Source organism: Coffea arabica, chromosome 2e (assembly GCF_036785885.1).
Source record: "Coffea arabica cultivar ET-39 chromosome 2e, Coffea Arabica ET-39 HiFi, whole genome shotgun sequence".
Classification (NCBI taxonomy): domain Eukaryota; kingdom Viridiplantae; phylum Streptophyta; class Magnoliopsida; order Gentianales; family Rubiaceae; genus Coffea; species Coffea arabica.
In genome coordinates this window covers 67,834,945-67,860,304 of record NC_092313.1, presented here as the reverse complement: position 1 = coordinate 67,860,304, position 25,360 = coordinate 67,834,945, and the positions used below count along the sequence as shown (strand labels likewise).

The 25,360-nt window shown below is 36.4% G+C and overlaps 2 protein-coding genes and 1 long non-coding RNA gene across 4 annotated transcripts; 2 read left to right on the top strand and 1 right to left on the bottom strand.

The window, feature by feature from the left end:
* The first annotated feature begins 586 nt into the window (after nt 1-586).
* Nucleotides 587-5,094, top strand: LOC113732744 (late blight resistance protein R1-A). The gene is made up of 2 exons (XM_027258683.2): nt 587-3,767; nt 3,911-5,094. Exons 1-2 carry the CDS (start codon nt 720-722, stop codon nt 4,073-4,075), a joined length of 3,213 nt encoding a protein of 1,070 aa, XP_027114484.1. The 5' UTR covers nt 587-719; the 3' UTR covers nt 4,076-5,094.
* Nucleotides 5,095-8,843: 3,749 nt separating this feature from the next.
* LOC113732743 (uncharacterized) lies at nt 8,844-13,408 on the bottom strand. 2 transcript variants are annotated; one of them, XR_003458870.2, is made up of 3 exons: nt 10,657-13,383; nt 10,126-10,266; nt 8,844-9,090 (listed from the first exon to the last, which is right to left on the bottom strand). It is a non-coding gene; the product is annotated as an uncharacterized lncRNA (long non-coding RNA). The 2 variants fall into 2 exon arrangements; XR_011840892.1 differs by lacking the exon at nt 10,126-10,266 and having other exon boundaries at nt 10,657-13,408.
* Nucleotides 13,409-16,542: 3,134 nt separating this feature from the next.
* LOC140037356 (uncharacterized) lies at nt 16,543-20,236 on the top strand. Its single transcript, XM_072081477.1, has 2 exons — nt 16,543-16,826; nt 17,420-20,236. Exon 2 carries the CDS (start codon nt 17,432-17,434, stop codon nt 20,177-20,179), a length of 2,748 nt encoding a protein of 915 aa, XP_071937578.1. The 5' UTR covers nt 16,543-16,826; nt 17,420-17,431; the 3' UTR covers nt 20,180-20,236.
* Nucleotides 20,237-25,360: the final 5,124 nt, after the last annotated feature.

Sequence of the window (25,360 nt, the reverse complement as noted above, 5' to 3'; positions counted from 1 at the left end):
CTTCTTGAGTAAATGCAAAGTTAATAAATTCGTTGTTTGTTTATTTTCCATGACGAAATTACCCTTTTTTTTTTCTACTCCAGTCTTCACCAAGTCAACCGCCCTCAAAATGTTGGATAATGGTATGGGTTAATTCCACTTTGTCCCCCTAAACTTTGGACGATTACCCACTTCAATCCCTAGATTTTAAAATGGGACACTTAAATCCCTAAACTTATAAATACTCCCACTTAAGTCCCTAAACTTATAAAATGGGACACTTAAATCCATAAACCCTTATAAAATAGGACACTTCGACCACCAACGGCATTCAGGATTTGTTAACAAACTTATAAAATGGGACACTTAAATCCATAAACCCTTATAAAATAGGACACTTCGACCACCAACGGCATTCAGGATTTGTTAACAATTTTCCTTAAGTGGGAGGTATTTATAAGTTTAGGAATTTAAGTGTCCCATTTTGAAGTTTAGGGATTGAAGTGAGTAATCGTCCAAAGTTTGGGGGGACAAAGTGAAATTAACCCTAATGGTATCCCCGCCTTGATTCAGCAGACAAACCAACAACACCCGTTTTTCCCCTGCTAATTGTCACTCAGGAAGTCTTGTTGTTCAGCGAGAAAATACTCTATTGCTGGCTCTAGCGCTGAGCTTTCTTTCTCCTTTACCATCTCTGAAATTCGAGAGTCAGAGGAAGATCCCCGCAAAGAGAGAGAGACATGGCCTCTACTCGTGTCGATTCCGTCTTGCATAATCTGGAGTTGCTCCAGAACAACCTCGAAAAACGTGATTCGTTTGAAACTGGATTTTCCAACCTGCGTGAAGGATTTGAGGCCCTCAAGCTGAATCTGCTGTTCCTGAAACCAGTTCTTCTGTGTGCAAAAAACTGGAGCAACGACCAATTGAAGGTAAGGCTTCGAGATTTCTTGTCTAAGATTGAAGCTCCTGTAAACAGATCTGGGATGGATATAAAGTCCCTCAATCTTAGGTCAAAAAGTCCATTCAATTTGAAAAGCGTAGTCACAGCTTTGAAACCCGTCGTCTCTAATTTGCTGGGAAACATCAAGTCCTTTAAGCAAGATATCATCGACATATACGATACCTTGTCGAGCTGCAGCTCATCAGAGTCCGGTTCCTGCTTAAGAGACTGTGAACTCTTGGACTTCATAGATTCTGTTCTTCAGAATCTGGTCGATCTTCTCAGCCGTCGGCATTTTGAGTCCATGGAAGATTACAACAGTGCTTTGCACGCACATATTGAGGCCCTTGAAGACAAGCTTACATTCTTGAAAAATTTCATTGGCTTTGCCAGATTTCTGGGTGTTGAAGAACGTGAATTGGGAGATCTGTTGGCTCACGTTCAAGTTGTGGCTCTAAATGCCGCACGCCTCTCTTACAAGTGTTTGTTTTACAAGGAAGATGAAGAGATGCATGATCCCAGGATGTGCTCCATAATCAGTGAACTACTGGAGAAGATTAACCCCGTTGACCTCCAAGTTTATGAGACATATGTCAAAGTCCTTAAAGCTCCGAAATCCCCAGAATCATTGCTTACAACGCAGACAGATATGCAAATATTGAAGGATTTTAATGATTCTCTCATAAGTAGTCTTTGGGAGCTCCTATGGTGCAGAACCAGCTTCGCAGTTTCTGTGAAAGATCTTATGAAAAGACTCTATGAGGGACTGAGATTTTTGAGAAGCATTCTGAATGAGGCGCAGGAGAATATGAATGAGCTAAATGATAAAATTGTGGCTGTTATTAGTGAGGCAGGAATTGTAGTTTTCTCACTCTTTCTGAATGAAATGAAAGAACTGGGTGTTGACTCCTTAGTGGTCGGAGAATCTGCTGAATCTTGTGCTATGTTAGTCAACACGAACAACAATGTTATGCTTATTGTGGCTCAGCTAAGGGGTTCAAGCATCTCAGGAAGTAAACCCTCCTGTCATAGCTTCAAAGGACAAGAAGTTCGCAAGACTACCCGTTTCAAGCCATCAAGAGGTAGAGTACCAATGACCGATGAATTTGTAGTTGGTCTCGAGGATGAGGCAAAAAAAGTGATTAACAGACTCGAAAGAGGATCAGCAATGTTGCAAATTGTTCCCATTGTGGGAATGCCTGGACTTGGCAAGACCACTCTAGCCAAAAAAATTTACAATAGTCCCCCAGTTCGGGCTTACTTCCATTTGTTTCTTTGGTGTACTGTTTCTCAAGAATATAACTTGAAAAATCTACTAGTTCAAATTTTGTCCTCTCTTGGTAAACAGGCTAGCGTGAATGAAGAGCACAAAGTTCTGGATGAGATTGATTTAATGCTAAACCTCAAGAAACTGTTATTGAAGAATAGATATCTCGTTGTTTTAGATGATGTCTGGGACATTGGGGTATGGCATGGCTTGTGTCATTCATTCCCTGACGATAGGACTGGAAGTCGAATCCTAATTACAACTCGAGAATCTAGTGTGGCTTCGGAGGTTAGAATTGGTGTGGGTTCTGTGGAACTTCACAATCTTCGTGAACTCACCAAAGAAGAGAGTTGGGAATTATTGCAGAAGAAGGTGTTTGGAGAAGCACATTGTCCTCCACCACTACGCATGCTTGGGGAGAAAATAGCAAGAAATTGCAAGGGATTGCCTCTTACCATAGTCATCATAGCTGGAATTTTGTCAACTATAGAGGATGGGGCTTGGAGTGAAGTTGATAGTTTAACTTCAGCCATTGCGTATGAAACAGACCGGTGCAAGTATACATTGGAGCTGAGTTACATGAACTTACCACTTCATTTGATACCATGCCTTCTCTACTTTGGGGCATTTAGAGAAGATCAAGAAATTGAAACTGAGAAGTTGACGAGACTATGGATAGCCGAAGGCTTTGTATCTGCTGAAGAGCCTGTGCAAGATACAGAACCAAAGAGATTAGAGGATTTAGCAGAAGAATACATGATGGATCTTATTGGCCGAAACCTAATCATGGTTGCCAAACAAGGACATACTGGTGGAGTCAAAACTTGTCGCATTCATGATCTATTACACGAGTTTTGTAAGGACAGAGCCAAACAAGAAAATTTCCTACAGGTGTTGCGTGGCTACGGTGAACTTTCCACTTTTAATGAGCGCCCCTACCTCGAGAGGTTGTCCATTTGGTCCAAGGTAGAGCAGTTTAAGAAGTCAAGGCTATTCTGTCCACAACTATGCAGTCTGCTATTGTTTAGTCAGATTGAAGAGACTGATTCATTCATGGCTGATATGTTATTTGTCTTTGGCATCTACAAAAAACTTCGGGTGTTGGATTTGGAGCAAATTTTTCTGCGGCATAAGGTTTTTCCTAGAGAAGTAGAAGCTCTTGTTGAGCTGAGATACTTGGGTGTTCAGGGTGCAATGAGTTCCATTCCCTCCACAATTGACAAGCTCTCCAACTTAGAAACTTTTGTTATGATTGCTGAATCTGGTACTGTTTCATTGCCAGATACCATATGGAACATGACCAAGTTGAGGCATCTACATGTGGTGGGCTGGAACGTTACTTGTTCTTTGCCGAGTGAAAATCTTGAAAACACCTCCGGCCTCTCGAATTTAGATACTCTTTCCACCTTGATTGTGACTTTAGACGACAGAGCGGAAAATATAATGAGAAAGATTCCAAATGTCCGCCAACTGAAGATCCAACTCTCGGCAGCAGAGTGCTCTGTGGGATGCTGCAACTTAAGTCACCTTTCAAGTCTAGAAGCACTCGAAGTGTTGGTGGAGTCATTGCCATCGAATCCTGTTGAGTTTTCTTTCCCTCTACAGTTAAAAGAGTTGGTCCTTGGAGGATTGTATCTGCCCTGGATTGATCGATATCTGTCATTCTTTCTTGCCCTTTTGACTGAGATTTTGTGTACATCTAACTTTCAAATGTGGCTTTGCAGGAAGTAATTGATGCTGAGGATGAGAAACTGAAAAAGCTAAAGAACGAATTTGGAAATGAAGTTTATGAAGCTGTGACAACAGCTTTGATGGAGCTGAATGAGCCAGTGGCAGGTATGTTATACCTGAGTTATGGAACTACAACCAGAAAAGGAGAGCAACACTGAAGGAAGGAGTAGCATACACCACAGTATATGATCAATATAACGGATGATTCACCACAGTGACATCATCATTGAATGAAGATGGATAGGCCATGGACCTGAATAATGCACGTACCACGATTAGCATAGCAAGTGTGAAATAATTCAAAATGGATAGCTATTAAACACGAAGTTGGCAGGAGTATGGATTTGTAACCATAAATCGGTTTCATGATAATATGGATTAATCGGTGCATATACTTCCAAAACACAATTTGCTCTTAAAATAAAGAAAAAAAATGTCAGTAGCAGAGGTGTCTTGAATCCCCTTGATTACATACAGGTAGAGAGAGTAAGAAGGTTCACCTTTAGTGGTCTTTGGTTTTCCATTTGAGGCATTTCCACTGCTCGATTATGTATGCTACTCCTTCCTTCAGTGTTGCTCTCCTTTTCTGGTTGTAGTTCCATAACTCAGGTATAACATACCTGCCACTGGGGTTGTACTCATTCAGCTCCATCAAAGCTGTTGTCACAGCTTCATAAACTTCATTTCCAAATTCGTTCTTTAGCTTTTTCAGTTTCTCATCCTCAGCATCAATTACTTCCTGCAAAGCCACATTTGAAAGTTAGATGTACACAAAATCTCAGTCAAAAGGGCAAGAAAGAGTAGCTATTGTCTTTGGATTTTCTAATATCAGCAGGGTTTGCTATGTGTGGCTTTCTCATATGTGTGGCTTTCTTATAATTGCTCATACGTGTGGCTTTCTCTATTTTAAAACAAAAAAGTAAAAAAAAAAAAGAGAAAAAAAAAAAGGTTTGCTGTTGCTGTGGAAGAAGAAGAAAGCAGTTGAAGAAGCAAAACTTTTGCCTGTGTTTTTGTGTGCCTTTTTGTTTCGAACTCTGTATAAATTTTAGGGAATTGGGAGGGTTTTGAGCTCCACTGTTTATTATTCAACAAAAAAGTTCCACAAAAAGAAAAAAAAATTGTGTTCGACTTTGAAACACTTCATTTGATGCAATAAATGTTATTAGACAGTTGTGTATTTGGCTTTTTGTAATGTGCTTGTGGACTAATTTACCTCTTTATTTTATTTTATTTGCCAAAATATGACCATATGGGAACAGATTCCATTCTCAGTTCTATATGTAGGGCATATTATTGTTTGCAAAGATCCTCATACAGCAGTCTCTAAATTCATCAACTAACTACTACTTGTACCAGAAAGCAATTAAAGTTCTCATGTGTCTGATTTTGATCTGGAAAGTAGAGAATTGAATTTTGAGAGAGCTAATTTAAGCAAGATGCAGTTTTGCTTATAGGATGAGTCATGGAATTCTTTTAGAATAGTTGCGTTTTTTTAAATTTATATATATATATATATAGTTATTGTTTCTAGAAGCAATTTTACTCCAAAAAATTTTAGATATCTTTTTTTTTTGGGCATTCTTTTTTCTGAAGAAAGTCACAAATATTGAGTACTCCGATTACATTAGTAGCATCACCTTCCAAGAAATGTGGACGACAAATTGTAGCAATTGGGCAATGAATTCTGTCCTGCAACCCAAGCAAAATTGCTTGAGAAATATTTGGAAAAAAGGTTGTTGGAAAAATCAAAATTGGTATGAATGATCCAACTTTTCATTAATTTGCAAGACAAGTATGGCTTACTATTCCTGGGTTTAGAAAAACTATAGAGATTCTGTTAAATTATCAAGCTGCCCTTGTCACACCAACTGTTAGTGGGTATTTAGTGCCACATAATCAGGCCCACACTAACATATGAAAGATCAGTTTCACTTAATTAATTCAGATGTTTATTTTCTGGGTTATTATCACTTTACCCCCTTAAATTATATCATTACTATCAGTTTATCTCTTAACGTTATTTTTTAATTACTTTACCCATATTAGTAATTCAACTCAACATGTTAAGAAATTTTGGACAAAAAAAACCCTTTTATTTTATAGCATTACTATATTGTTATCATCACTTTATTCATTTAGATTATAGTGATACACTCGCTTTAGTTCCTAACATTATTTTCTAGACATTTTACCTCATCGTTAACCTAACCAGTATAGTCAAAAAATTTTAAATATATTTACCCTTTTATATATAATTAAAAATAAAAAGTTGGAATGGTTATTTTTCCTTTTTTTCACTTTAAGAGACCGAAAAACATAAAAATAAAAGAATTTTCTCAAAATTTTTTCACACTTATTAATACTTGGAAAAGACAAAGACATAGGAAAGAAGGAGACAAAAAATTAGATTTTGCAAAGAAAGAAAATAAAGAAAGTCTAACATTATCGTATTACTTTAAGGTTGTTGAGATTAGGATTGGAATTTGATAGTAAACAGAAAAGTGAAATAATTTTAAAATAATAAAAGTATTCAATTCTTTATTATTTGTAATTTTTTAAAAAAGAATTGAGCTCTCTCTCTCTCTCTCTCTCTCTCTCTCTCCTCTCCCCCTCTCCGTCTTTCTAATTTTTTTCAATATTAATAAAATTGCGAAGAATAAAGAAATTAATTCTTTGACTTTTTTCTTGATACTAAAAAGGAAAAGAGCCACTCTAAATTTTTTATTATTTTTATTATGCAAAGAGGAGGTAATTTGCTTCTAAAGTTTTTTTAACTTACTGAGTTGGTTAAATGGTAGAATAAATTGTCTAAAAAAATACCTCTATGGGGTAAATTGATAATGAGATTATACTTTTATGGGGCTAAAGTGATAATAATTTTAAGAGTTAAACATGTCTTTTTACTTTAATTAACAAACTCTATTAAGTTTGACCGTTAGTCTTGGGGTAAAGTGACTAAAGATAACGTTAATGGGAAAATTGATAGTGATACCAAACATTGAGGGGGTAAAGTGATAATAACCCTTATTTTTTTTGTTATCAAGCACGTCTGAATATATTAAGGTCTAAATCCATTATGTTTAAGTGGTGAATTGGATTATCAAATAAGGCATTACTTATCTTATTCATTTATCCATCCTAATGGGAACTTTCCTTTTATAATTTAAATTGTAAACTATTTCCACTATTACAATAATTCAACAAAATTTTGACGGTTCAAATACCTCTCTAAATTGTTACGTATGTCAATCTTTTTCTTAAAACTAATTATGTTTCAATTAAGACCACTAGACAGCATAAGATTCGAACTGATTAATCCTGAGTTTGAGCTACATCAACAGGAAGCTTTCAACTTTTCCTTTTTTTTTTTTTAACAGTTTCATGCTTGAAATCGTTGTCTTTTCATTTTTATTTTTGGTATTGCTTCAGTCCTTTAGTAATTTTCCCGCCTTAAGAGTTTTTTTTCTCAACTGATATGGTACAGAACAGGACAATGTTTGGCAAATCCAAAAAATGACTTGAGGATGCGGATGGGTATCGGATGCATATGGAATAACACCGTAGTTATTGCTGATTTGCTAAACTTATCCTTAACCGGGTAGCGCAAATTTTTGGGAATGGCAATAGGACGAGATTAGAGCGGGACTGTTGCCTAAACATATCCCCCGCCCCCGCTCCACTTCCTCCGCAGATGCCTGTTGGGAAAAAGTTTATAATTTGTAATTTAGTACAAATGTATAATTAGTAAAAAGTATATAATAAAATAAATGTATAATTAGTAAAAATTGTAGCTAGTAATTTAGTGTAAATATATTATTACAACTAATCAATAATTTGTATTAATATAAATATATAATTATTAGTATAACTAATAATATTAATTATATTACATATGCATAATTTGATATTTATAATTAATAATATTAAATATGTTATGTGTGTGTGTATATATATTATTATTTTATTTAAGCGGGGGATGGAGCGGTCGTACCCCACCACGTTTTTTTAATGAGGGGAGCATTTTTCCCTTCGCCCCGCCCTATCCCCCACCCCATTAATCTCCCGTAGGGTGCCCCTATTGCCATACCTATGAATAATGAAATCATAGAGGCCGAAATTAATCCAAAAATTTAGGTCTTTTCTACATAGTAAAGATCAAATAGAACTTGCATACACTAATGTTAAGGGCACATCCAATGTGTATATAGTTCAGAAATAATTATTAATTTTATGAATATATTAATTTTGTTTTTACAAAATTAAATTACATATAAAAAAACTACAATTTATTAGTAATTTTTTATCTTTAATACAGTTATAGTTAATTTGGTAGCTACAATATTTAGGGGAGTTATGAGAGACTATATTAGCAAATATGATTAGGTGATTAGGGTGAAAATTAAATTTTTAAGGACAAAATTGAAAGTTCAAAAAAATGATACAAAATGTTTATCCCAAACTGCCAGCTCTCTCCTTTTATTATTGTATATAGGTACAGATAATGATTGCTTAAATTGATGTACTTAATCCGTAGTTAGCTAGGAAAGCATATTTTTTTTGAAAAAAAAAAAGCATATGGAAAGCATATGGTACCATGTATCATTTTACATCATAAACACACATTTAAAGTTAAGAATAAAACACAAAAAGCTGAGAACCTCCTTTAAGCTCGCCATTTGGTAATACAGCCACTCTGGACGAACTGGGACACAAGCTGAGCAAGACAAAATGTAAATTCGTTGAGCTCATGTCAATACTCTAGGTCACCAGCCGATACACCAATGTTTTAAAACTCGGACCGTTAATTGAACCGGTGAAGTGAAAGGGTCAAGATTCAACCGATCGGACCGGTTCAACTCCAGTTCAATAAATAAATAAATAAATAAATATATATATATATACACACACACATACCTGCGCACAGAATAAGATATAAATGTTAAACCACAATTAACATAAGAGCAATATCATAGTTATCCAACTTACATGTCCAATTGTCTAAATATTAGAATTAACAAAAAAACAATATAAGTGTAGAAAACACTCAAAAGGTCCAAACAAATCCAATTTCTGAGGTTTCTATAATCTTCTTCGTCATTCTGGGACAACAAAGCTTCAAAAATAAGCCATCTTGACAAGTCGTCATCACCATCCAAGACCATTATATGAATCACTGGCAAGTGATAAAAGTATAAAATTCATATTAATATCATCACACCAATTGATACAAATCTTAAAAATAAAAATAAAAGAGTTCAAACAATTCTATACCAATTACAATTTGAATATTTAATGCCAATCATCATCTTCATCATCATTAAAAAAGTTTCGACGCTGAAATATTTCTAAATCAACATCTTCTGCTTCATCTTCATTATCTAAAAAATTAGCATATTTAATTATTTACACATTCAACTAGATATGATAAATAAATTACAATTTCAGCTTTTACAATAACAGGGGATCTTCTTAGACAAATTAAAAACACAGGTCAGGTGACATATTCTTTTATCTGATTTTTCCAAACAAGTTGCAGATCCAGTTCAACTAACTGAACAATCTCATATGCACTTTCTCAAGGTGAAAAGAACCAGCCCTTGTGGAGAACATGGGAGTGGGACTTTGTTGTCTAGATATACATAAAGCTAAGGTTAGTTGGCCTGGACGCCCTTGGTACAAGGACAGGGTGACCTTCACTTCTGGCTACTGACCATTAGATAACTACAAAGAGCTCAGCTTATATATGTTAGGACAAGTAGACACACGGATACCATTACATCAAAAGAATTAGACAAATTTGTGAATCTCTTTGTTTTCAACCTCTTAAATAATAAGAGCAATAATTGCATTGCACAACAACAATACACAACAACATCACCTTAAACTCCAGACAGTAAAAGCAATCTCTAATTCTTAAAAATAAACTCTATTGAATACAAATGAAGGGATTCCAGTGGTACACATCCATATTCATTCCTATCACAAGAATTTCCAGCAAAAAGAGATGCGCCGCTTAGTAATATCAAGAGTTTGATCCTGTGATGACTGCCTTCATGCAAGAGGACACTGACAAAACACGCCCGAAGGGAAAGCCAAAGAGAATCGAAGTTGAAAGAAAAATTAAGAACCCTGACTGAGTACAGGAACTAGACCTTGTAAAAAATCAACAGGCAATAATACTGATCATGGTCAACAAATAAGTAATCACCTTTTCTTCGTTTTCTTTCTGTTGCTGATCATAATCAAGAAAGCCAATCATTTCTTTATGTAGTTATTCACATTTTGCATGCATGCAATCATCCAATGACAAAACCTTCATGCTCCAGGCTCCAGCACTCTCTGTTTTTACCTGTATCAAAACTCATAAAGAATTTCTTTTAGATAACAAAAACCCATAATATGACGATCATATCCAATTTTACGGTTCTTCTGCTCGAAGAATCGTATTCCACAGATCATGAAACATCCTCAAGAACTAGCTAGTCTCGATATTATTCTAATAAACTGAAACAGAGAACAAAACTACCCAACTAATAAAAATTGCACCACTATTTTCCTCCATAAATTCCAACAATTTCCCGGCAAGATAATCTGGCAACTTATTTTTTGGGTAGTAGTGTAAAAATTTCAAAAAAAAACCAGAAAAATAAGTATAGCAAGATCAGAAATATACTAACAAAATTTAAAAAAAAAAGAAATTGATGATATATATACAGAGGGCCGAGGGGATCAAGTTTACTTGCTTCGTGCTTCCTTCGTGCTGATTGCTATGGATCAAGTTTGGAGTTTGGACTGAGAAGCCGAGAAGGAAATAGAGACGGCAACGACGGCAACTCGGCAAGAGCAGCCAAGCAAGAAGACTGAAGAGGCGAAGATTGGAGTGAAGAATAGACTGAAGACTAGGTTTAGATGTTTAGTCCTTAATTTCAGTCAAAATTCAGTCAATTTTGTGAAAAATTAAAAAACCGCGGTTCACGGTTCGATCCGAGTTTAACGGTTTGAGCGGTTTTTTACGGGTTTGCCCGGTTCTAGAACCAAGTCAACACCAGCTATGAACCGGACCGGACACATGGCCGGTTCGCGGTTTGACCGGTCGAGCCGGCCGGCCCGGTCCGGGTTTGAAAACATTGCGATAACTCGGACTATTCAGACAGCAAACATAATACTGGACAGAAATTTGCATGTAAACATCTCCAACCGTTCCATTAGACCAAAAGCAAAATATACGCCTGTCAAATTACTATATCAAATTATAACTCAGTTACGAGCAAAAAAAAGGCATACTTCATATTATGTGAACAAGCAAAAAATTTTACGTGGAAATAAGGGCGACTTAAAAGGTGGAAACTGCTGTTAACTTGAGATTGTTTGAAGTAGATAGCTCTCCATAGCTACTAGAAAATTATAAAAATGGAAAACTAGATGGACATCGCCATTCATGATAATAAGCTGTGCATTGGACATGCCTGTCTCATTTAGGCTCAAATTCATGTTATGCTAAACGGGTATAGAAATAGCTGCACAGGCTAAGCTAACAGGGAGATCTAACTCGACACACTCAATAATGTAAACATATCCAAGCACCACATTTATCTGTACAACTCTATTTGGTTACAGAATATTTGTCCACAAATGCCAGATCGACCTGAATGATAGCAGGTGCTTGAGCATTGAAAGGTTTCGTATAGATCAATTATGACTACAGTTGACATCTGGCTTCCAGCTCTACACACAAAATACAATAAATAGCCATATGAATCCAACATTTTTAGCTCACAAATACTTCAAAACCACAAACAATTATTGACTTGTACCAAATATGAATTTCTCAATTCCCCTTTCTAAACAGGACAGCAGCATAATAAGAGTTGGCAACACCATGCATGGGAAGAAATTTTATGTGATGTATCATGACAGACACAATCGGAAGAAAGTGGCATAAGTTTCAAAAAGTTATTCACTGTAAAATATGTCAAGCTAGAATTAGTAAAGAACTAAGCATCACTAAATGAATTTATGAAGTGGGTGTATCCAATGCGGTAACAAACAAATAAATATTTCCAATAAAATGGACACATAAAACATAGTTGCAGAACATCCACCTATCAAAGATGGTAAAACGCCATGTGTGAAGATTGATAAGATCAAGGAATGGTGGACTTCAGTTGTAATTTCGACAATTTTTTATCATGCTATCCAAGGCCATTAAAGGATTCTAGCAAGAGGTAGGTGGAATTTGGACAGGTATTACAAAAGTGTGATTGCATCTAAATTGGTACCAAAAGAGCAACAAGGGTGGACATTGACAAGGAGAACCACTTTAAATTTGCCAATTGTGCGGAAGCAATCTTGGTATTGCATTTTGCAGTTAGAGGCTACAAAGTCCACAAAAGTTTTGGCAACTCAAAGGACTATAACAAAGTTCAACAAAAAGGAGACAAAAAGACAGGGTTCATACAGAATAGAACTAGAAGCAATCCCAGGTGAAGTGAACTTTGGCACAAATCTAAGGTAGCTACATTCAGGTCACACAGACCACAGGCTTGAAAATGATTTTGTTTGCAAAGGTGGGACACTTTACAAAAACCCAAAAGAGAATTACGAAAATGATGCACTGAATTGTTAAAATAAAAAAAGAAGAAACTTAAGAGTAACTGCAATAGAGCTGGAAGTTCACATAGTTTATAATTCATCCAGCAGGTAACCTACATCATGCAATTCAACAAAACATTCAATGATCCTCTAATATAATCCTCAACAAGAATTTCCAGAAAACAAATTTAGAGTGGCTTCAATGATTGTGTGATTGTGCGTCTTTGTGTGCATAAGAGAGAGAGAGAGAGAGACCTCGGTTAGAGAGCTAACTAAACAGTAAACTGATAGGTGAAGACCGGAACAAAATTCCTCCACTGAGGTTTACTTCGGCTGTTTCAGACAATGGAAAATCAATTTTTTTGTGCCATACTTCTATTTTTCTAGTGGGAAATTGTATGGAAATTACAACCAGCAGTGTTGCGATACTGCAAGAGTTTCTCTCAACCACCAGTCCCCTGGGGCTGGGAAAAAAAATTATTCTATACCAAAATCTGGGAGGAAATCTATTAGGAGGATAGAAAGAAGTACAAAGATTATCCAGAATTTGCAATGCCCCTTTAGGAACATCACACAACAGTTCTATACCCATTCAAGTAAAATTTAATAATTCTTAGTGCATGGTAGATGATAGTCATTAAATTGAAGTTTAAGAAGTTCTATGTCATGATGAAGACTATTACTTGTAAATACTACATTTGACTGGCTAGTACTGGTGTCAGCTGCATGCCATATTAAACAAAATTCTTCAGTGTTGCCAAAATGTCTAGCAATGAGTTCACCCATTAACCAGTACAATCCAGTAAAAAAGCCTCCCAACACCGCAGCACAAATGGAGCAACCAAAAATTGCAAAAAGGAATATTCACAGGAACACAATGAAAATGGACTTAGTAACTTTAATACCTGAATGTTCCAAATTTTGTCAAGAAACTGCAGGAAGCGACTTGGGATCAAGTTCAAAAGATCCCTCTGGTACACCTTTGCTCTCTTGGCTGCTCATCCTAAAAGAAGGTATTTTGTGGGAAAACCTAAAGAGCTCTTCATCATCTATCAAAAAAGTATACTTCTTATTGTGGTTTCTTCTGTGATATAAACTAGCATATCCTTCCAATTTATCCAAGGAAGCAACTCTAGTGTCAAAAGGATTTCTCTGGACAATCTCAACTATCTCATACTGGCAAGATAAATGATTTTCAGGATTAGAAGCACAGCAACTAAGGTTGCAATCCTTATAGAGGGCCCACATCTCTCCCTTTTGAGGATGTATTAAGTAAGGACTACCAAGATTGCAAGAAGCAAAATTATCTTTGTAGCAAACTTGATGCAAAAAGTTACAACGAGATAATGACAGGGCCTCTTGTTTGCCACATATAAATTCACCACAACCAACTGGTAAGCCCGCATCTATCCACTCCTTCCAACCCTGCTTTATGGCAGGTAACTTCACACTTTTGGTGTTCTTCCTATACGACATTGCACCTGGATAATGTGCCACAGGCTGGAGCCATGCAATGCGAACAATAGGATCACGCACCTTCAAGACCCAGCATATGATTTTTGTATCTTATCATTACTACTGTGATAAGAACAAGCCCAAATTTGACCAACATGAAACCTGCTTAACGTGTATGTTCTTCTGAAGTTATTAAACAATTTGTTCGAATGATAAATAGGACTTGAGCCTTCAAAACCTGAATTTGAATTGGCCAAGCCTAAACCTGCCTTACCAAGATCATGTGCTGAACCTGAATAACCTGAATCAGACTCTGACACTGAATGGGAATCATTTAGATCACATCCCAAACCTGAATGACCAGAATCACCAGAATCTGATCCAACCAGATCAATGACTGGATGTTGTTCAGAGTCATTCTCATATGCATCCTTGTCTCCACTTTTCCTTCTTTTCTTTGCCCTTCCCCAGGTTGGAATTGGATTTATTGAATCAGGTTTTCTAGAACAACTTTCCTTGCCTTTTTGAGCAGAATCAAGCTCTCTTTGTTTCAAGTCAAGCACCTTCTGTAATCCAAAACCTTTTCTCTAGCCTCCAGCTGACTTTCTCTAGCTTCAAGCATCCCCTGTTTTGAACCCAAAACCTTTTCCCTCAGCTCAATCTCCTTCTCTAAACTCTTCAACTTTTCCTCTTTCTTATCAAGTTCATTTTCTCTACTCTCAATCTGTTTCTCAACCCACTCGAGCTCTCTCCAACGATCTGCTACCTGCCTCTCTTTTAAACATAATTCTCTAAAACCCTCATCAACAGAACTTCTAATATCCCCAATATGTTTCCCCTCGAACTCTATCCTCTCAAAAAGCCCTCCTATCAACTTCTCTTGCTCACTCAATTTCTCTTGCCTAAGTCTAGTATCATCTCTAATTAAACTCAATTCATTCTTTTTCACCTCCAATTCTTTCCGCCCTTGTTCCAAAATCAAACGACACTCTCTCTCCTTCTCCTCAATTTCCTTCGCCCGAGCTTCAATGGCCTCTAGCATCACAGCAAGTTCTCAAGAACTTTCAGAAAGAGATCCTTGTACTCCATTCAGATGATTTTCTCTAGCTTCAAATCCAGTCAAAGCCTCTCGGAAACATTTCCGTATCAAGTCCAAATCTTGCTCAAATTTCCCAGATATCTCCTCCAAAACACCCATAATATATCAATGCCAAAAAAAAAGCTAAGAAAATAAAGCTTTATCTCCAGAAATCAAGTACTTGTGGTAGTAATCCAGCAGCAATTGGAGGAATTTGGAGCTCGGCGTCTATGCCGAGTTTTAGTGAGCTGTGCTAGGGCTGAAATGGCAAAGAGGTAGGGTTCCACGGTGGAGGCCTTGGCCGCCGCATTGCCTATTTCCGACCAGTCAATAACAATTGGAAGTGATTCAGTGAGCGTTTTATTGAAAGTATCGTATTCCCTCCTTTCATTTAAACTCTGATATTTTTTATTTTGGAATGTACTAAAATATTTATCAAATTAGAAAAGTTAAAACATTTTTTATCTCTTTTTTCAATCTTTTTTAAATTATATACATGTTATCATTCAAATTTGAAATTTAAATTTATGGGAATAAAATTAAGAATATAAGCATAAACATCACAATTAAATCACAATTAAAATTGAAAAAATAAGCAAAAACATCACAATTAAATTACTATTTTTAAAAAATTGGATTCGACTAAATAATTGGGATTGAAGAAGTATATATTTTTCCTTTTTTGGCGGGGAATACACCTCCTAATTAAAACGACATAGCTAAATTAATAAAATGCACTTGGAACTTGCAAACTTTCTCACCACAAAAAAATATATAAAAAAAAAGAATAAAAATGTAGAGAAAAGTCATTTTTTTTTCTTGAAAAGAGATTACAATATCTATACAATATATTTTTTGACATCTCTTATATTTTTAATTTTACCCTTACAAAAAAATAATTTTTACCTTAATTGCTTAATCATGTTTTGTCAATATAACTATTCATAACCACCCGTATTGTAACTACCAAATTATTATAATCATGTAAACCAAAATTCTTTCATAAGAATTTTATATAAATTTTTTTATATGTAACAAACAAATTTATACAAAATTGATTCATTTTAATTGTTCCCTAATTGCACACGCATTGGGTATTCATTTGATTCAATTCAACTCGATGAATCTTGAACTTTTATATCGTGTTAAATTCTAGATAGCACAAGGTTAGAGATACGGTAAAATTAAGTATGCACATATATAGTCTTATTGTCACGGTAAATAATCAAGTAAATAGGGACTTATATAAACCAACATGCTTTAAAATGTTTTAGCTTGCTAGGTGAGGTGATGTTTGCTCAATAAGGGGAAAAAAAAAATAACTTTGTAAGAGATATGAGTCATAATGCAAATGGTACATTTACTTGAAGCATTTACCAAACACGTATTTATTACTCAAAAGACTATATGCAAACTGCCAATGAATCCTTGGTCTAATAAATAAGGGCAAATTACATTTTAGCCCCTTGTGGTTTTCGCAAAAATCACATAACCCCCATCGTTCAAAAAGCTATACATAAACCCCCTGTGGTTTGGGTTGAACTGGCAAATAGACGGAAAGCACCCACCGTAACGATTCGTGGGCAAAATGTCCAAATTACCCTAATATAAATACAAAAAGGAAGCAGATGAGTCAGATTCTTCCTTGTTCTGTCTTTGTCGTGAGAAAAGGAGAGAAAAACATGACCACCGAATGAAGGAGAGAAATTTAACCCACAAAGATCTACCATTGAAGACCAAAAAGTAGCTGTGAAAGAGCATCACGAAAGCTGTTGTTGCATCTGGTAAGTTTTTTGACATCATTTTAGCATATAAGATGCACTTGCATGGTTTTTGAACAGAAACTAGCGGGCATTGGAAAGTTAATAAATCAATGATTATTTTGCTTAAGCGTTGATTAATTTAAAATTTTGCTGCTTTGGGACAATCTGTATTATCATATTTAAGCATAGAGTATTTTATCGACTAGAATTGAATTTATGCATTAAGATTAGGGTAAAGAAAATTGCATTCGGGAGTTCTAAAATCACCGGAATTTCAACTAAACATGGGTAGAATACGACTTTGTTAGTTTGAGATTTGTTGATTAGTGTCAGATTTGGGTCAAATGTGGGTGGCTTGATTTTCAATAATATAGAGTGATTTGGCTGCTGATAAAGTTTTGACAATTTGGACATTGAATAATTTTTGCTTGTCGGCTTATTGGCCGTCATGTGGTCCATGGAAGTATGCGATATGCAATATGTCATTTTCTTAATCAGATTGTATTTTTTTGTAATCATGTGTTTTCATTGAAGTGTGTAATCTATTAAATGTCCTTTTCTTAATCAGATTGTGTTTTTTTTTCTTATCATGTGTTTCACTATTTCTAATGCAGGCTTTGAAAAAAATGACAACTTCAAAAAGAATTACTATAAAATTGCATTTCGGTGGTATATTCATATGGGAACCAGAAACTGTCTATACTGGTAACGATGTAGCCATATTTAAAAATTGTGAGACAAGAAAATTGTCCAGGGATATGTTGTGTAAATTGTATAGTAGCTATGGTGATGCCTCGAATGTGAACCTATATTTTGAAATACCAAATTGTGGGTTGTATGTTGGAGCAGCTGAAATTAAAGGAGATAAAGAAATAGAGTTAATGTTAACTGCACATGAAGGAGTAGATGTTATCAACATATATGCTGAATTGCGTGATGAAATGCCTAGTGAAATTGCTTCAGTTGGAGTAAAAAGTCATGGTAAAAGTGCCCCCACTGATGCCCCACATAGTGGAGCACAAAATGTGGCATCTGATAAAGATACCCCAAAAAAGTTAGCAAACAAAAAGGGGAAACAGATAGTCAAGAAGTCAGTGAGAAGACAGACCAAGCTAACTGGAAACAAAAAGCACAGCAAATCAGAGTCTAATTCAGCAAAGGAAAAAGGTGAAAAAGCTGTAGAAAAGCAAGATGAAGTTGAAAAACAGCCTGAAAATGAAGATGAGTACGGTGATGCTACATCTGATAGTTTAGAAGAGCCTGAGTGGTTGAAAGAGGGATTAGAAGGACCAGAAGATGAGGATATTTTTGCAAACAGAGCAAAGGCTAATGAAATAGAAAATCAGCAGCAGGCAAAAGGCACAGATGAAGAACCAACAACAGCGAACCAGACATATACAATGGAGGATCTGCAAACACCAGGCTCTTCTAAGAACAAATTTGAAGAAGGGGAGAGTTCTAAAACTAATGAAGAGTGGAATGAATTTGCTATTGATGATGAAGAACTGCTTGACACTATGTGGGGAGATGATGAAAGAAATGGGAAAGGTAATAGTTGTCGAGATTTTAATGCTGCAGTTGAATTCAGAAAGTCAGATTTTGAGTTGAAAGTTGGGGATAAATTTAAGAACTTACGGGCCTTTAGAGAAGCACTTGTGGAATGGAATGTCAGGGAAGGCTACACCATGAAGTACAAAAAAAATGAAAGAGCAAAAGTTATTGCCATGTGCAAAAAGGGTTGTTCTTGGAAAATACGGGCAAGCCCAATTCAAAATGAAAGCACCTTTCAGATCAAATCAATAAAGGGAGTGCATGTGTGTGGAAGAGAATACAGCAATCATCATGCAAATGCAAGATATTTGAGCAAAAAATATTTAGACAGGTTCAGAGATGAACCAAGTTCTTCTATTGAAGGATTTGTCAAGACTGTGAGGAGAGAGATTATGGTGGACATAAGCATGAGACAGGCTTATAGAGCTAAAAGATTGGCAAGAGAGGCACTACAAGGGGATGATATAAGACAGTATAATGTCATCAGAGATTATGCTGCTACCTTGTTGATCCGGAATCCTGGTAGCCATATTGTCCTGCAAGTGACTAGACTGGATGAGAACGAGGTTGGGATATTTGAAAGAATGTACTGGAGTTTAAGTGCAATGAAGAATGGGTTTCTAGCTGGTTGTCGACGAATAATTGGATTAGATGGCTGCTTTTTAAAAAGTCCATTTGGTGGACAACTTTTGACAGCTATGGGTAGGGATGGCAATGATAACATGTTTCCCATTGCAATGGCTGTAGTGGAAGCCGAGAGATATGACTCATGGAAATGGTTTTTGATGGAGTTGAAAATTGAAGTTGGTGCTGAAAATGGAGCTCCATGGACATTCATATCTGATAGGCAAAAAGGATTAGTCAGTGCAATTGATGATGTGTTTCCTGAATCAGAGCATAGGTACTGCCTTCGTCATATATATCAAAATTTCAAACAGAAGTTCAAGGGAAAGGAGTTGAAGGAGTACTTTTGGGCAGCTGCGTCTGCTGGGAACATTCGTGACTTCAAGATAGCAATGGCTGAATTGGAAAGGGCTGATCCAAAGGTGGGAGAAGCTATGAATGCAGCTGGTTGGTTAAACAGGATTCCTGCACATTTATGGTCCAGGTCACATTTCAGCTCCTCATGCAAGAGTGATATTCTTGTTAATAATTTGAATGAGTCATTTAATTCCTACATACTTCCAGCAAGAGAGTTCACAATCATCTCCATGTTTGAGTGGATAAGAAGAAAACTCATGCAGAGGCTAAATGTGAAAAGGGAAGGCATGCAACAGTATGAAGGGAACCTTTGTCCAAACATACAAGAACGACTTGAGAGGAACAAGCTAAATAGTAGGTTCTGCATAGCTCATTATTCTCGGGATGCTGAGTATGAAGTGGATTGTGGGACTAGAGTATATGTTGTTGATATAAGTCGTAGAACATGCACATGTGGATCATGGCAACTAAGTGGGATTCCATGCTCACATTCTATTGCTGCCATTCAAAGAGATAAATCAGAGCCTGAACACTATGTTGATCCTTGTTATAGCAAAGAAGCATACTTGAGCACCTATAACTACACTATAGCTGCAATGCCCTCTGAAGACTATTGGGATTCAAAAGGAGCTGAAAAGGTGAATCCCCCAAAGATTAGAAAGCAACCTGGAAGACCCAAGAAAGTGAGAAGAAGAGAAGCTGATGAAGTTAGAGGCACCACATCTACAAGAAAAGGACTTGTTGTGCACTGTAAGAAGTGTTTTAGGCCAGGACATAATTCTAGGACTTGTAAATTCCCAATCCATCCAAAGTCCAAGTTTTATAAGGTAAGTAGTAGTTAATTTGTAATCAGTGTCATATGTACTTAATTTGTTACCTTATGTGTTACCATTAAAATAGGTGCCTGCTGGAGCTAGTGATGCTGGAAATGCAGGTGAAGATGTTGTAAATGCTGGAAATACAAGTATTGGATCTGTCTCACAACAGGGTTCAGTGTCACAGGTACTATTAATGATGATGGTTATTACTGCAATTACTGCATTTAACTGACTTAAACCTATCTATTTATGCAGCCTTGTGAAACTTTACTTGAGGCATCTTGGAAATTGGCTTTTGATGTGTGCTTTTTTGCTTTAGAACTTAGTCTGAACCTTTACTGCTCCTTATTTGTCTATACTTGAACTCTTGCCGCATAGCTATAATGGTAGTTAAATTAAGGGATAATTTCAGAGCAATGTGGTACATGTTTACAAGCAAGCAGGTTAAAATCCCGCCTGCATAATAACACTGAAACCCGCAAGCGGGATTCTGTGTTTTTTCTATTTCAAGGTTAGCTCGCATGCGGGTTAATGTTATATTTGAGCGCGAGAAGAAAAAATTGGTAATTAGGCTCTTTGGGCATTATAAGTAAATATTTAAATTAATGGCAGTTTTATTACACCAATATTATTGTATTATCATTATTATGATTATTGTATTATTTCTTATGCAAATATAACATTTAATTATTTAAATTTGATTTTATTTTTACAATTTATAAAATTTTTATCACTTATATAATATTTTTAAAACCCTAATACATCTAAATTTGATTTTATTTTTCAAATTTATAAGATTTTTATTTAAAAAAATGGGATACGGATAAGATATCCGGTTGGTTCGATTTGCATAGGTGCATATGAGAATATCCGAATACTCTTTAAACCCGCATGCGGGTTTAAGGAGATTATGGCAACTCTCTGACACACTAGTTACCCGTCCAACTCTCAGGGGAGGTTTCTGAAATTATCCCTTAAATTAATTGAGATACTTTCTTTTGCTTTAAACCATTGCAAATGTCCACTTTGGATAGCTCATGTATGTGCTTTTTGGCTATGCTGTCTCGATGAGTACCAAGTTCAGCCTGTGAGTACCAAAGCAGGTTCATACCAACTGGAAATCATGTTTGCCTATTATATCAATTGACTACCAAAGCAGATTCATTCATTCATTCATTGAACACAACAGGTTCAGATTTACAACACTTTTACAGCCACAATTCATCTGAATTATTTTCACTTAAACATCAAAATGAGAAATGATAGCACAGATATAGCAAAACAAGCACCCACGCAAATCTTCATGGCTCCTAAGCTTTCTTCAATGTTTTTCATTTTCCTCAAATATAAACCACCATCCATGCGCAAGCCTTCCACTTCTGAACTATCAATACTTGACTCTCCACTAAATATGTCTCTCCTTGTAACATTCAAATCACTAGTGTAATTTTGTCTTATTCTCCTTGTTGGATTGCACCATGAGAAAAATTCACAACTTCTTGTCGCACAAACAAAATATAGCTTTCCTTTTGAAGGTTTGTCAGATTCAACAATTTTTACCGCTGCTTTTCTCCCACATGAACAAAATAGGTATTGGTACCTTAGATCTTCAGTACTTCCACCAGCACTGCTTGAGCATGACATCTATAGTTTATTGAAAAAAAATTAATAATCCATTCAAGTCATATTTCAGGAAAAGGAAAAGACTGCACCTTGATGTTAGAACTCACCTTCAGATTTCCTTCGTTCTCTATCTTGGGTTCCTTCACCAACATTCAGTGCAAAGTCAGCTACAAAGTATTTCGGAAGATGGAAAGAGATGAGGAGCACCCATCTAGGCTTTATTGGGTACGTCAAATTGGTCAGGGGTAATATGGGTATGTTTCCTACTGCTACCAGAAGAACAGGCGCGTTTTGCCCACGAATCGTTACGGTGGATGCTTTCCGTCTATTTGCCAGTTCAACCCAAACCACAGGGGGTTTATGTATAGCTTTTTGAACGATGGGGGGGTTATGTGGTTTTTTCGAAAACCACAGGGGGCTAAAATGTAATTTGCCCAATAAATAACAACCATGCTCCTTAGATAAATACCATTTCTGAGAATTGTGAAAGAATAGTTGAGACAGAGAAGAAATGAGCGAAATTCGAAAGAGCCACTGTCCAAAACGATATTATTGCATTCAGTGCCCAGATGGGATCCAAGGGAATCAGGTCCAAACTTCAGATGAGGACAATCACACACTGAATGCAGAAAACACAACAAAGAAACTACGAGTTTCTTGAAAAACATATTAATGTTCTGCTAGGTTTACCCTTCTTCATCTCATCTTTGAATATATCAAGTTGCTATACATCTTTCTCTCAATGGGTCTCTTCTTGTTCCTCAATTTTTGGAGAATGCGGTGTTATATTGTTGTAAGTTCTCCGTTCCAGCCATTCCGTGAAAGTAGACGACAAGTTTTAAATCTTAATTCGGGTACTGCTAGAGTTTATTGTAAAGAGATTCGGCGTTCTTGATCCTGCTTCACCTGAATTGTTTTTGGAATTCTTCTGGGATCTGCTAGAGTTAAACTTAATTGTTGTGCCAATGCTCATGTCTTTCTCCTATTTATGCATCCAATTCATGTACTTCTGTGCCTTTCTTGAACGTTTTCTTGAACATTGGTACTTTCTGATTAACAAATTGTAACTTGTGGTTTCATATTCCGGAACAAACCGAACCTGTTAAATGAATGCTTGTTAGCTTGCTGTTTTTTTTTTTTTGGTGAAAACGGCGTAATATAAATAAAAGCAATCAAAAGTTCCCCTGGCTATTACAGAACTGTCCTAATGCTACGGGGATAACAGATGCCCCTGGTGTCCTCATCAAAAGCAAAAAGGAGTTCTCGAGGACATGATTCAAAAATCATAAAATTTTGATCCAGCTTGCTGCCCAATTTCGCTAAGACATCTGCACATCTGTTGGCCTCACGGTAGACATGCCTGAGTTTAACATGCTGGAGCTGCGAAAGCAGGCATCTGCAGTCCATGATAATTGGATGGAAAAGATGATCAGGATTCACAGTAGAATTAAGGAGAGAAATCATATCAGCACAATCAACTTCAACTTCTAAGCAGGGGATTTTTAGCGCAATAGCCAGTTGGAGTCCATCTCTAACTCCCCATAGTTCAGCTAGGATGTTAGACGCGATGCCTAAGTTTCTGCTGTAACCCTTAATCCAACAGCCAGAGGAGTCACGAAAGATCCCCCCAGCACCTGCAATCCCGGGATTATTAAGGGCAGAGCCGTCAGAGTTGAGTTTAATCCATCCACAAGGTGGAGGAATCCATCTTACCAGCACTTGGGATTTCTTATAGGGAATGGATTGAGATTGTGGGCCTAGAGTCGTGAATTCGACAGCCAGGTCTATACACCACTTCACTGGATTTGAGACTAATTTGTGAGCTTGCTGTAATGGTCTTGGTGAATCTCCAAAACTAGAGCCCCTGGTGAGTCTATTAATTTTCATGAGGACCCTTCTTCTCTTTGTGTAGACTTGAAAACCAAAGTACCCTCAGCACCTAACTCATTCATGTTAGGATAATTCAAATCCAGCCTGCTTGGTAGGGTAATCACCAATTTTAAGCATAATGTGTTATGCCATTGACCTGGTAATTGGATAATGAAATCGTAAGGGAAGAAATCAGAAATCCAAAATTTAACCAGTACTATAATTTAGGACCTTTATACACAATATTTCTCTACATTAATGTATTTAACCCTTAGACTTAACTAGGGACGCATATAACACGTATCATTTTACATCAAAAGCTCATAATATAAAGCTCAAAATAAAACACAAAATGTTGAGACCCTCCATGAAGCTTGCCAGTCGGTAAAACGGCCACTCTGGACATACTGGGACACAAATTGAGCAAGGAAAATGCGAGTTCCTTGAGCTCCTGAAGACATTTTTTTTTTCATTACCAGCAGATGTACTGGAACAATCCATACAGCTGATGTACTGAAATTGGTTGACGTTTGCATCTAGATGTCTCCATCCTTACTACTGGATCAAAAGCAGACATAAATGCCTTTTAAATTGCATCACTTAATAACTTGCTTACAAGCAAGGAAGTGTGGTAATTCATATCAACTGAACATGCAAACCATGCATATGGAAATTTCGACCTTAAAAGATGGAAGATGCTGATAAATCAATTGTTCTGAGTTAGAAGTTTTGTTTGGCTATCATAATATTAGAAAAACAGAAAACTTGATGGCATCGCCATTTACAGTGACAGGCTGACAGCAGCAGCGATGGACATACTAGTCTCATTTAGGCTCAACCTAATCTAATGCAGATGCGGAAGACCTTGCAACTTCATGTTTGCTAAACAGGATTTGGAATAGCAGCAAGGTTAGCTGACAGGAAGATCTAATCTGAAAACTCAATAGAACAAATCCCGGCACCATTATTATCTGTATATTTGTATTAGGGTCCAGAAAATTGTCCACACATGCCCGCTCTTGAGATGAAAGGGTATCAGGTGCTTGATCATTGAAAAGTTCAGATCAACAATGACTGCAATTGACATTTCGCTTCCAGTAGTACATATGAAGTGCTTTAAATATCCATATAAAACCATCATTCTTAGCCCAGAAATACTTCAGAATTGCAGAACACCATAGCAAGAGTTGGAAGCACCATGTACGGTGAGTACATATGTATCATGACAGACAATCAACAGCGAGTTGCAAATGTTCCAAAAAGCTATTCTCCGCAAAATCATTTCAAGCTAGAAGTAGTGATCGGTATACAGTAAACGATTTACGTTATGGCTGTATCCAATGTATCAACGAACTAATATATTCAGTAATTGCAATAAAATGGACACATAAAGCATACTTGAACAACTTCCACCTATTAATAAAGACATCGCTTGTGAAGATTGATTAGATTAAGGAATGAACCTCATGCTAAGCAAGGCCATTAAAGAATTCTAGCAGAAGCTACGTGAAACTTGACGGGTCCTAGACGAGTATGTTTGGACCTATTAGTACTAAAAGAGCATACTTTCCATTTTGGCACAACTTAAATTATGTAAAACAATTGAGTTCACATCATTGATTGGATGAAGAAGTAAAGATTGACAATTAAGAATTCATATCAATCTCTGAAATGCATTGATTGGATGAAGAAGTAAAGAGAAACTTTGGGATG

Bases quoted from the DNA above. Each gene is read 5' to 3' on its own strand.
- LOC140037356 (XM_072081477.1), top strand. From the start codon at position 17,432: ATGACAACTTCAAAAAGAATTACTATAAAATTGCATTTCGGTGGTATA.
- LOC113732744 (XM_027258683.2), top strand. From the start codon at position 720: ATGGCCTCTACTCGTGTCGATTCCGTCTTGCATAATCTGGAGTTGCTC. The intron at 3,768-3,910 runs GTTGAGTTTTCT...GTGGCTTTGCAG, and splicing joins AGTCATTGCCATCGAATCCT to GAAGTAATTGATGCTGAGGA.